This window comes from Stigmatopora nigra, chromosome 17 (genome assembly GCF_051989575.1).
Source record: "Stigmatopora nigra isolate UIUO_SnigA chromosome 17, RoL_Snig_1.1, whole genome shotgun sequence".
In the NCBI taxonomy this organism is placed as follows: Eukaryota; Metazoa; Chordata; class Actinopteri; order Syngnathiformes; family Syngnathidae; genus Stigmatopora; species Stigmatopora nigra.
In genome coordinates, this window is record NC_135524.1 from 3,713,881 (window position 1) to 3,726,968 (window position 13,088).

Below are 13,088 nucleotides of genomic sequence, written 5' to 3' on the forward strand. Positions count from 1 at the left end.
TAGTTCTGTGATATTGTCATGCTGCACTTACAAATTGTTTATGATTGTCTTTAACAATATGTTACTTAATCAAATGAAACAGGGAAGGACTTTGTGTCATAAAGTCGCCGTGTAGATGACTCTGAAAGTGCCAAAAATCATAAATCAAATCATTTAATTACTTGTTCAACCAATGATTCAGAGCCAATTTGTCATATCCTGGTTTATTATCCTTAAAATGACATTTCAAACCTGTAAATGAGGCTACAACAATGCATAAACTTAATTGACATCAGAATATTCCAGTGCATTAAGATTCATAATAGGGTTGGTCCACTTCAGGGTTCATTGCAACTTCCATCCACCGGAGGGCAGCACTGAATTAAATCAGCAACAAGTCGTCCACATGGCTGCCACCAAGCAATACAAACATGCATTTTCTTCATGAAGAGGATCCATAGAATGCATCCATCTCATGGTCTCTTGTCTTTAACACTGAGGTTTGTATACATATTGCTTAAAATTTGTTTTTGATCTTTCAAAAAAACATGTCAAAACATACCTTAATATTGCTTTCTCACATTGACAGTTTTCAAGTGGCGTAGAAGGAAAGTCTGCAGAGTTCAACGTCGGGTTCTCGTGCGGCATCTGGAAAAATCTGCACTTGATGTTTGTGTGCAAACAATTGGAGGAAAAAGGACTCATTTGGAAGACTGACCAGCACAGGAGGAGCCATGAAGAGGTAATTGAGGGGATATCGCAAAAGGGAGACACAACTAGCTGAGTAGAGATCGGCATAGCGCATAAGTTGGCTGGCAAACAGTGTCTGCCTGGATCCGTTCCGTAGCAAACTACCCATTTGCCCGTAAGACATGTCCATCCAGGTGGTTAGAATCTGGGTGAGGGGAGCAATCATAGGTAAAATTAAATTGTCATCAATACAATAGTTGACCGTATTGCAGTTTTCTCAAATCTAGGGCCTTCACAATCAGTTGCGGGTGTAACATTTCTAAAATTCATCAATATTGCTTATCCTGGGGTGCTGGAGCCTATTCTAGCTGCACACCTTAAAGTAGTGACCGGTCAGTTGATATATATATATATATATATATATATCATGAAGTATTTGTAAAAATTGCATTTTTTTTCCCAGCAGGGCTCACTTTAATATAAAATAAGATGATTTATGGGTTACATACATTTTTGCATTTTTTTAGTGGTTTATAAATATGTGCAAAAGATGACGAAAAAATCGGGATATTCCAAGAGATTGACCGTGCTTTACTGATGGAGATAGACGTCCAATCTAATTTGACTGGGAGGGTTGGTAGCGTCAAATCAGTCCCTCCCAGTCAAATGTGATTGGATGAGAAAAAAAACAAAAATAATTCATTTTGCGTTTGGCCTCCAAAATTGATCTCACATCTGCAGTAATTGAATTGCATTGTTCCATGTGGACTACCTTACCTTCATTCTAGTCTCAATATTGCCAATATCAGGAATGTCCTGACTCCTCTTCTCCAAGTGCCTGTACACAATTAATATCCTCATATCATTAATCAATGGGACTCATTAAAACTGCTAAAATGATACGTACTTGTAAATCTCAGCAAGAAAAAGGTCAAGACCTTTCAGTTCTTCAAACCAATCTACAAAACAGTGCAAAAGTCGCTCATTGACGAGTGAACCACAGGAATAAAAGAGGAAAGTGGCCCTACTTTTTTTCTTCTCCCACACTTGAAGCTCTTTGGTGAGTTCCGGGACCACCAGGAATGTTTTCCAGCCTTGACGTTTCTTCGATTTGATGATGTCGCCAAAGATATGATCTCCCACGTAGAGGATGTCCTTACCTTTGACGTTTAGAAGCTCGGACACCATTTCTGATGAGCCTGTGACCATATCATTTAATTTAGAGCGCTATTAGCCATAGATAATCATAATTATAAGTTAAATAAGAAATCTTACCTCCCGAGTACACAGTCCCATGTTGGAGGGCGCCGGTGTACGTCCCAATTCGAAGTTTTCCCGTGTTCTGTATCACAAATGGAATTAGGGTCAATATTTTTTAGAAGTTTTTACATTTACATCAAATCCACATGTTTTGTGTTCAACTTTTTAAATGAATTTGCGTATTGACTCATTTTTTCCAGTTCAGGTTAAGCACTACTTAACAAATTTATATCTTTAACACCAGTAGCTGCTTTCCAATTGAAAGTGTCATGTGTCCATTGATAATGGGTAATTAATGTATAATTTAATAGCTCAAATGATATAGCACAATCATTTTTAATATTTTTCTTGAAAGATCTACCGCTATTATAAGTAGGAATCACTGGTGTGTAGTATTTTATGTTTTATGGGCCTGCTGGTTGCAATAATTTGCACTCATTGGAAGCCATATATATTAAAAAAATATGAAACTATATATATATAATTTATTAATGGTCAAATTTTTTAAACCATGGTTGCATCCCAAGGTAAGTTTTTGCACACTGTGCGTGTCAATTTGTATTAATATTTTATTTTAAATGGTGCTGTGCAGTTGATTACTTTTACAGTACTTCTAATAGTAGTACATGGATACCCTCTAGTGGTGTCACATTATTTTGCAAATTGTTGTTAATGCAGTGCAGTTTTTTTACATACTGTTTAGTTATATTTAACATTTGCATACCACATTTGCATTTAATTCTGCTTAAAATTCACTGTGTTGTATTTTTAAGTAGAAAACACTTATGCTGTTATTTTTTTGTTGCAGTGAAACATTTTTAAATTTATTTTTTTAAAAGAGAAGGAAAAGTTAAAGGCATACACTGTCTAATACAAGTAGTATTATTGTTGGTTAGCCTTGTAGCTATTTGGGTGGGATAATTCCATATTATTGATCTTCAATTGACATGTAAATAATGTTAAATATGAGTTTTTTAGCATATAGATTTAGAATATGGGAATTTGCGAATAGTAAACCAATTATGGAGAGCTTTGAAGGTCAATTTATTGCACGTTTTTTTGATTTCAATATGAAATTCTCATCTCATCTTATTTTCTGAACTGCTTTATCCTCACAAGGGTGGCGCGGGGTGCTGGGGCCTATCCCAGCTCACCCTGAATTGGTGGGCAGCCAATCACAGGGCTAGAATAATTTTTGCATACCGTATCAACTTGTCGAAGCACTGTCCCCCCAGCGAAGAATAGCGGTTTCTTGGTATCCACAACAATCAGGTCAAAGAAGGAGCGCCATGACTCTGTCGAATCCCCAAACTGTTGTCAAGTAAAAAACTAGAATGATGCCGCACATAATCTCAAAATTGGCATAAACCAGCCAGAGTAGATTTTATACTGGTTTAGGATAAGGTTAATTGTGTCTTTATTTTAAGTCATTGTTATTTTTGTGCATGGGCACGATAATGATCTTACCTTGGCACTATTTTCAAGAAGGTATGTCATTACGGCCTGGAAAAAGGGAAGAAAGTTCATCATTTGTCGTCCAAAAAAAACTATGCCACATTGTTGTATCCATTAGAAACGATATGGAGGCTTACATCAGTGTATCTGTAGTCACTGTTGGTGGCAAGAAAGACTTTGGCCACCTTTTTAATCCGAGTAAGGAGAACTATAATGTTGGGCTGTTGGCAAAATATTAACATATTGAGTCAAATCAAAGATTTTATGACTCAAAATTGTTTTGAAATGACCTACTCACGTCTTGGATGATATATTTATCAATATTTCGGATAGTTTTTTCTTTGAGGATCCCCTGCAAAACCACAGAAAACTTAATATTTAATAACAACATAATCAACTATGTTGATGTTATCTGAAGATTACCGTATCATGAATGAAGTCCATTGCATCTCGAACATCCTGAAACATGCTTCTGTACGACATGAACAGGTCGCCATGACAGTAACCTTTGAGCCCACTGGAAGATATTAAATTAATTAATATTCTATTTCCAATAGAAGACACTCCAGTTACTAAAACTTACCATTTGTATCTGCTACATTTAGCAAAGAAATCCACCACACAAGAGTAAAGATAGGTTTCTGAAAAAAAACAAAAAAGGATGAATTAGGTGGCAGCCTTCATTCTAACAAATGCATTTTTGGACTATACAATAATTAAAGTATAAACAAGTGCTAAGTACGGATTTACATCAGGCCGATGGGGTGAAGAAGTCTTATAGCTCCCTGGAACATAAACATGGACACACACACACAACACAACATTGTGGAGTGATCACATGTGTTTCAGGAATTCATTTTTAAGTCATATATTTATAAGACTAAAACTCTGATCTTTACATGAACCCTTTATAAACATGAATTTAACATCTAATCCATTTGGGAGGGGTTTGTGGACAAATGTTGGCCCCACCCATTTAAAAGAAAAGCCTAAAATTACCTTTTCATGTATATTGGGTTAATTTATAGTCATTATTTATCTTTAAAATTAATACTCGTTTTTATTTCTGAGGGAGTGGGTGCTTTTTATTTGATTGGATATTATTAGTCACTGCTCTTGAGTTTGGGCTTGGATTTGCTCCTGTTTTTATGCAAAAAGTTGACTTTTTTGATAAATAAATTGTGTATAGCTATGTTTTATAATGGCTGTGTTTCTAAAATGGTACATTGTAGTGAAATAGTTAACATTGAGCATGATTAATGGTATTTTTAGTGTGAAAAGTTTGAGGAAAAGTGGTGTCAAAGAAGAAAATTGTTGTAAATACCTGACAAGTTGAAGAGAGTGTTTAGAATGTAGAAACGGGCTGTGTCGTCTCTCTGGATGAACTTGTTGGGGTAATACTGATGAATTTCCTCGCTTTAGAGCACAAACAAATGGAAGAATGTGCCATTGTAACATCTATTTTAAAAAATTCTTCCACCCATGAGCAAAAAAAAAAAAAACCCAAAACCTTTTGAGGGCCAAAAAGCCATGACTGCCAACCAGTATGTTCCCATTGGAGTCCACCTTCAGGAGGTTGCCGTATGTTGTGTCAATCACTAAACCCCTGAAGAAAAGTGGGAACATTTGATAGAGGCAGCTTTCAAAGCCTGGAGTCCCACACACAAAATCACCTTGTGGGGAAGCTGGGGTCATAGGTGTACCGCACAATCTCATGAGGGTAGCCCATAGATACCATTCTGTCCCGAATGAGTTCAAATCCAAGGCTCTCATAGTCGGGAGACTTGTACACTTTAAGAAATTACACAGAAAAGGACAAATATTCCATTTCTTAATCTTGGAGTGTATTTTTTCTTCCAGTCACTGTTACTGTGGTAGTATTCACATTTGAAATGATTTAGCGCTGTACATACTTGCCAGTGTGTAGTCCATATCGAAGCCATAACATTTGATGTTTTCCAGAGTCAAGCTTCTGTTGACAAATATCCTATAACGGAACGCAAAGAAGTCAGCTGACGGAAAAATAGCCGTGAGATTCCAATTTAACGATAAAGTTGAAAGCAAATTGTCACAAAGATACTTTAACATTCATAGTTCATGTGTACACAAGACACTTAAGTACTGCATTCAAATTTTAAGGGTGCAGCTTATATGCGGGGGCGGCTTATATGCGAATAATACAGTAAGTAATAGCTGGTGTAAAGAATAAGAAATATGGAAATCTGTTTTCATGACCTAAGAAATACTCACTTTTGTCCACCGATCTTGGAGTCATCACACAAACAGCTTTTTGCGTCCATGCCGTCGAAAAATGAATTCTGAAGTCTAAAAATCAGGCCGTTGTGTTGTTGATGAGTGACGCACTTTCTCTAGGGGTTGCTCTCAAGCCGCTTTTTAAATTGGTCAAATGACGTAAATGGATTTGCGCCAAAACTCCTCCCTTTTGCGCTTATTATTGGTGGCCTAGGAGGTGTGCGGCCTTGTAGATTGCATGTAGATTATGTTATCAGAAGTGCACATGTGCTGTCTTGGTGGGGGTAGCACCCCTGATTGGCTCTTTTAAACTAAAAGTTTTGTTTTTATGGAAGTCATGCTCAGGAAAGTCAAAAATAGATGTTTATTGTTAGACTTTTGTTTACTGAGAGTTGTTTGTGATGTCAAATATTTGCCGTATTTGACATCTTGTTACCTTTAAGCGCCACCATGCACACTAGGTTTTTTTTAAATGTATTTTGCCTTTAGAAATGATTGTTAGTTATTTTTAATATGCATATGCTGTCAAAATATTCAACTATCAAATTTTCACATGAATTTAAGCTTAGTAATATTTTTTTACAGCAAAAATTAAGTTTGTCCTACTTGCAACAGAACATATTACATTTTTTTTGACTAATTTTAATTAAATTCCATGCATTCGCCATATCCACAGAAATCTAATAATACGACAAAAAACTCCAAAAATAAAAATCTTGCAAGAACAAAAACAGTCAAACTCATTTTTGATTCCAATAAAATACATATTAATCTTTCAAAAATGACTTGGAATTCACATATGACCCTATAATTTGGTCCCACATACATTGGACGCTTTAGGGGGCTTCTCTTCCATATTTTCCCCATTGGACCTTCTCCATTTCCCGTGCATGACCTCAAAGTCAACAGCAATCTCCAGAGGCGTTTTATTCCTCATCTCCGGCACGTTGAAGTACACAAACATCCCACAACCAAAGGACAGCAACAAGAATATCAGAAAGCAAAATGACTCCAGATTCTCCTGCAAATGCAAATGCATCTTAAATTCCTTTCCTACTACATAGGAAGACACAAAAAAAGCTCACCACTAGTACGGGAAAGATCATCCCTACTATAAACAGCCCGAGCCAGTTGATGGTGCAGCAAACGGCCGTCGCACTCGCCTTAAATTCCTGAGTGAAGAGTAGACTCGAAAGTGGCGCTATGACTCCAGCTGAGGGCCGAGAATAGATGGATACAATTCATTCCAGCCTGTTTTCCATCCGTAGCGATTTGCGGCTGCTGTTAATCAAACTGTTAGGCAAACCCATCCACTTAGTGAGCCTACTTCCCTTTAGAAACTAATGATACTAATAGAGTATCATGTAATATTTGTAAACATAGCAGGGTTGGTTTATTTTCACTAAAAAACATGGGGATGGGATCAGTATCATGTCAACAATAGTATTGGAACTCCAAAAATCAGCATGAATAGATAAATTAAGTAGATTTAGTAAAATCAACATTCTATTTTTGACCAAGTCAATTAACTAATGGCTTTTTTTTCCACTTTCTTAGGTTCACCTGCCTGATTTATTCAAATGGAAGCCGGAAAATAAACTTAACTGGCCCAGCAGAGAAAGTGAAGAGAAGAGCAAAAATGAGGACCATGCTGCAATACGACATCCAGGAGATGAAACGCTAGGTAAGAAACATATTATACATTAATATGTTGTTTGAACATTTTCAAAGAGCCGTTATTTGGCATGGCTCACCTGCACATAGAGTGTAATGGTGAGTAGGGTGAGAATAACAACCATAGCCGCATATCCTGTGACGAGAAGCACTTTCTTTCCCACATTCTGAATGATCATGAACTGTAGAGTTAAGTACACAACAAAGTGCATTAATTTTAGTACAATACGGATTATAAGGGGGGGAAACTACCATAAGATGGGGCTATAATCACAGTGAGGATTTCTTACTCTTGCCTATTGACTCCTATTGGTGTCTTATTATTTTGGTTGAAAAAAATTCTGACATAAAGATAGTTTCTTTTTACTTGTGATCAATGTAAATGGTAAAATAACAACACTGCATTAATATAGGATGAACAGTTATGATGGGATGGCACTTACACAAAGTAGAGAGGATAACATTTCACATACACCCATTCCCAAAGAGGCATAATGGATCTTGTCTTCATCAATGCCTGCTGTCCGAAATACGTCATGAGAATAGAAGTAGACCTGTAATGAAGAGTAATTGCATGTTTATTTTTGGGCAAAAGTTTGATGCAGGGAGTCATGAAATCATTAACTATATTATCGCTTTAGTATTGACATGAGCTTGTCTTTTAATCATTGCTTGAAATTGCTTAACATTTAAGTGATCCGTGCCATACAAATGTTTGTTTGGTGTAATGAATGATTGCAATGGCGTGTAAAATGTGGTATGTTCAGTGAGGGGGATTTGAAATACAAATAAGGTGGATTTGAAATTGGAGGAAAGAGTATTTGGAAGAAAACTCAAAGTATTTGAGAGGGAATTACTGAAACTGCTATTAAGTGAAGAGTAAGACACATAAAAAAGATCATTTAAGGCCCAAATAATGACATTTTTAAACAATAGCAGTCTAGAAAAAATAATCTTACACAAAAAAACAAATCAGAAAATAAAAATGAACTCTTTTATCTCTGAAAATGTTCATATATTTTAAGACATCAATTTAATATGGTAAAAAAAATGCATTTTCATGGTTGCTTTGCACTCGAAAGGCTATTTTATGGACAACAAACAAGGAGACACCGTAGTTTGATTTTAAAAAGTAACAGGAATTTTGTGCTATTTAAAAGAGACAAGCATCCTAACAATCGACATAACTACTCACTGCGTTGATGCCAGAAAGTTGTAGGGATGAGTAGGTCACACAGACAGTCGCCAGCTGCCAACGAATGCTTTTTTCCCGGAAAAGCTCCAATACGGATCGACTTCTCATGTTCTGGAGAACCGCTTTCTCCTTCACTATCTCCTCCACTTCTGCACCGTGATCCTTATTTCCCCAAAAGGTCATCAATGCTAAGCAGCCATGACATAAGCAAGATGTGACATTGGTGGAAGGACTCTTTTTGTGCACGTCCCTGCAAAGCAAATGATTCGGATGGTGTGCTCAAACCTCTCTGGCAGCCTTCTTGGTCTCCTCGGTTCAGCAGCAAGAATTTAGGAGACTCCGGAAGAAAGGGGAGAGTCACCAGCTGAAGCAGCGCGGTAAAAGCGTTGAAGCCAAGCAGCCAAGGCCAGTTGGCCTCGTTGCCCAGAAACTCACTGTCATAAATGAAATGAGGAAAATTTTCATTTTCCGACTAGACGTCAGCTGTGTGCAAAATGGTTCAATCAAACCCGCCATTGAGTATTAAAGAGGAAGAAAACAAGATATGATCGAGAACAATTTGGAAGGATATCCCTATCACATATTTTTGCATATGAGTCCAAGTTGCCAGATAATAAATAAGGAAGGTATATACATATATATATATATATATAAAAATATATACATCATTGCAGCTTAACTCACCTGAGCCCCAAAAGCTGGCCGATAAACCTCCCAAATGCGATAGAAGTGGCAATGGTCACTCCCACCATCCCTTGCAGCATTTTTGGAGTACATTCAGTAATGTACAAAGTATGAGCTGATAAGCCAACCCCTGCATGTACACATACAGCATTTACAGCATATTCATTGTTGTTGAATGTATGCAATCAGAGGATTTTATAGTTGTTCATCATGTTTTGGTATTCTCAAAGTCAACACGTTTGCATCCTCCTTCTTAATCCTTAATCCTACCCGCGTTAATGCCATCCAGAAATCGCCCAACCATGAGCATCTCAAAGGACGAAGCTTTTCGACTCAAGATTAGCAGCAGGCCTCCTGTTATAGCCACGAAATTGTTTAACAGAAGACAATTCCTCCTGGACCGGGTGGAAAAACAGACATCTACATGAACACCAAATGTTATCTTAAAAGACAAGTTTTACTTTGTGTACTTACCTGCCAATTTTGGAGAGACATGGAACCACCAGGATTGAGCCCAGCAATCCGCCGATGGCAAAAACAGAGACAATGAAGGACCAGATGAGCGAGAGTTGCCACTGCTCAAGGTAGACGTCATATCTCTGCATGCATGTTTGGTTCACAAACTCCTTGATGTACTGCAGGAAGATTTGACTCTTTGATTCTCCTCAACGACTTCTATCCAAAATCTTGGACTTACAGATGAAGGGGACGTCACCCCAGAGATTCCAAGTCCATACTGAAACGTCCCGCCGATGCCCGTCAGGAAAATAGCGAGGATAACAAAAGGAAATTCCTTCTGAAAAGGAGGAGGAGGAGGAAAGCCATTTGCTTTTATTGCAGCGTCAATTGTGCATAATTAGGACTTACCAGGAGTATTAAATCCTGGAGCATTGCAGAAGTCGATTTGCTCTGCTCATGAGAGCCAATGGGATGAATCACTTACCTTCAACATGCCGCCCAGAAATGGTTAACCTGTGGGCCGGCCACCTTGGGCGGAATATTCTAAAAAGCTTTGGAAAGACCTTCTTCAAATCAAATATGATCGCAGAAGAACTTGTTGGATGTGCTTTGCAAAAACATACAAACAAAACCCTTCTGTTTGCTTGCCACTCATGGAAATTGAACAATGCCTTAAGAAAGTCAGTCTACAGAGATAAACAATCTGAATAATAATCATCTATGTGCTGTTGAAGTGAGTTGGGGATGATGGGGATTCTTAATATCAACCACCCACATCTAAAATGTAACCTGCTGCCTGAAATGACCCCCCATGCGCCTATATATGCAGCCAAAGCCACCCCAAAGCTCTGGGCTGTGCCGAGTATGCACTTTGAAGGCAGATAAAAGTCAACTCTGCTGCATTGTAAAGTCAAAGCCACCTTTCAGGTGCTCTCTAAATAAAATGTGAAGGTATCAACATGTATTTACTGCTTAACAGTGCGGATGTGTAATGTAAGATGCTGTTTTACACTCTCCCCGGCGCAGTATATTTCCAGTCAGTGGCCGAGAAGCACCTCAGGCTTTGGAGAAAATGAGCGCAATCTGTCCTTTCCCTTCTCGGGGCCTCCGGGTCTGAGGTAATGGTTAAACCCATAAAGAGTTTTCATTCTTAGGGATGAGTGCCACTGAGCTTGAAATTGGGAGTGGGTAAACCTTAAGCTGTAGGTTAAATTATGTTGGGGATAATATACGTTACGTTATCTTCAGTGCTGTATTTTGTGTAGTATGAAGCGCACCTTCAACGAATGGCCTCTTAAAAAAACCATGTACTATAAAGTGCATCGGATTATAAAATACTGTGGTGGTAGTAGTGGTGGTAGTGGTGGTAGTAGTATATTGTACTATATGTCCACTAGATAGAGCTGTACAAGAAGTAGTGGTGGTGGTAGTAGTAATTTTAGTAGTAATAGTAGTAGTATTGGTATTACTATTGTTATTAGTAGTAGTAGCAAGGGTGGTAGTAGTAGTGGTGGTGATGGTGGTAGTAATAGTAGTATAATTAGTATTATTAATAGTAGCAGTGGTGGTGATGGTGGTAGTAATAGTAGTATAATTAGTATTAGTAGTAGCAGTGTTGGTGATGGTGGTAGTAATAGTAGTATAATTAGTATCATTAGTAGTAGCTGTGGTGGTGATGGTGGTAGTATTAGTAGTACAATTAATATTTATATTAGGAGCAGTAGTTTTCCACAGATTTTCAATTGGTTTGATTGGCTGGCAACCAATTCAGGGTGACCACTGCCTACTGCCCACAGTTGGCTGGGCTCCAGCACCCCGGGGAGCCTTGTGAGGGTAACCGGAACTGAAAATGAATGTTTACAACCGGTAAAGGTTGCAAAAAAATAATTACCGTGACAACATTTATGTTCACTTAAGGATTAAGTGCAGTATTGGTGCACAACTTGATAATCTCATTTCCCTGTGCCGTTCTTGAAAATTAGAATTCACCAAACATCAGCACAGTGGCCATAAATCAGTCGGACAGTGGATATAAAGCTGCAAGTCCAAGTCCCGTGTGGTGCCATCATGGCCTTGAGCGGAACATTTAAAGCAGATTGAACGTAAATCTCCAACTAGAAGTCAACGCAATCGGCTATTATGTCACTGGCAAGGTGACTAAAACCCACTTGGACTTCAGGTATCAGAATGTAAAAGACCGGGAGACAAAATAGATGGCCTTTGGATGTTGCTGTTATGCTGAACACATCTCTCCTTCAGTATTAATCTTTTACCATTGCTCGATAATGGATTAGGCAGCAACTTTCCTGTCAGTGATCTGGAGAAGTAAAACTCAAGAGGCTCACTATTTAAAAATGTTTGTCATACATCAACATTGCTTGTGGCCTGGGGAGGTCTTTTTTAAACATCACCACTAGATGGCCTTTGTAGCTTGACCTAAAAGAAAGGTTTCCCTCATCCAATCAATGATTGATTGCTACCCACCAATAATTGAACATCTAGGCTCTTTCTGTTGCAATGCCATCTTTTGCCTATGCTTGCTTTCATTTTTTCTGTTTCCAGAAAGTTTGTTATTCCAAAATTCTATCATACATGTTGAGGTAAATCAGGCGGCTCGGTGGATGAGTGGTTAGTGCGTTGGCCTCGCAGTCGATTATTTTGTGTTACACCCCACCCTAGGAAGATTTTAATTGACTATGGATTATATTTTTTTCCTCTAGTTATTTGTTGTATTTTGATTGGTGATACTAGGTACATTTTGACTTTTATAGCTTGTTTGGAGTGTAATCTCTTGTTAGTGGTATTTTAATTTGTGAATACAGACACAGTAAATGAACCATAGACACAGTAAACCCATGAAAATTTTTATTTTGGATCTTTCAGGTCAAGGTTATGTCCATTTCCAGTAATAATCAAAATTGTCTCTAAAAAAAGTGCTTTAGAACAGAAACTCGAGCATTCATAAGTCTGTCTTGACGACTGTTCTTTCTCATAACGACTAATACTTTAATCCAAAACAACCCTAAGAAGATTTGAAGAAATCTTCAAAATTGATACAGGGATTCTTTGAATTTATAGTTCAAGAAAAATGTCAAGTGGCACAATTCTGCACACCCTGCCTCGTTGAGTCCATTGATGGGGGTATTTTGAATGGGCCGGTGTGAGTGCTCACAATAGGACTCCTACTGTGCCTGCTTAATAATGTGTGACGGTGTATGTATAAAGGCATCACCGACAGTTCAAGCCCTGGCTACATGACAAGAAACGCTCCATGATGTCGAATTAGTTGTTTTATTCCCGGTTTGAAGCTGCTACAAAAGCCGGAATGGCTCCGTCCTGGTCTGGGTAGCGCATAACAACACTTTGCTGGGAGGGGGGTGGAGGGGTAGTGCTGCTGCTGCTGCTGCTTTAAAAAAAAAAGAAAAGGGGGAGCCGTGAC

General features: G+C 38.1%; 2 protein-coding genes across 3 annotated transcripts; both read right to left on the reverse strand.

Moving 5' to 3' along the window:
• Positions 1-194: 194 nt before the first annotated feature.
• Positions 195-5,365, reverse strand: nt5c2l1 (5'-nucleotidase, cytosolic II, like 1). Of its 2 annotated transcripts, XM_077737260.1 has the most exons (17): positions 5,298-5,365; positions 5,058-5,175; positions 4,895-4,990; positions 4,709-4,800; positions 3,968-4,025; positions 3,808-3,901; positions 3,683-3,736; positions 3,522-3,605; positions 3,397-3,432; positions 3,133-3,240; positions 1,945-2,011; positions 1,698-1,868; positions 1,577-1,628; positions 1,447-1,507; positions 698-874; positions 542-627; positions 195-474 (listed from the first exon to the last, which is right to left on the reverse strand). In XM_077737260.1, the coding sequence occupies exons 1-17, from the start codon at positions 5,314-5,316 to the stop codon at positions 453-455; spliced, it is 1,395 nt and encodes a 464-aa protein (XP_077593386.1). In that variant the 5' UTR covers positions 5,317-5,365; the 3' UTR covers positions 195-452. The 2 variants fall into 2 exon arrangements, with proteins under 2 accessions (XP_077593386.1, XP_077593385.1); XM_077737259.1 differs by having other exon boundaries at positions 542-874.
• An 880-nt stretch (positions 5,366-6,245) lies between these two features.
• On the reverse strand, positions 6,246-10,142 carry slc2a11l (solute carrier family 2 member 11, like). Its single transcript, XM_077737959.1, has 12 exons — positions 10,134-10,142; positions 9,888-9,986; positions 9,665-9,825; positions 9,461-9,585; positions 9,191-9,320; positions 8,792-8,940; positions 8,507-8,694; positions 7,755-7,865; positions 7,392-7,493; positions 7,245-7,317; positions 6,723-6,853; positions 6,246-6,658 (listed from the first exon to the last, which is right to left on the reverse strand). Exons 1-12 carry the CDS (start codon positions 10,140-10,142, stop codon positions 6,443-6,445), a joined length of 1,494 nt encoding a protein of 497 aa, XP_077594085.1. The 3' UTR covers positions 6,246-6,442.
• Between the last annotated feature and the right edge of the window lie 2,946 nt (positions 10,143-13,088).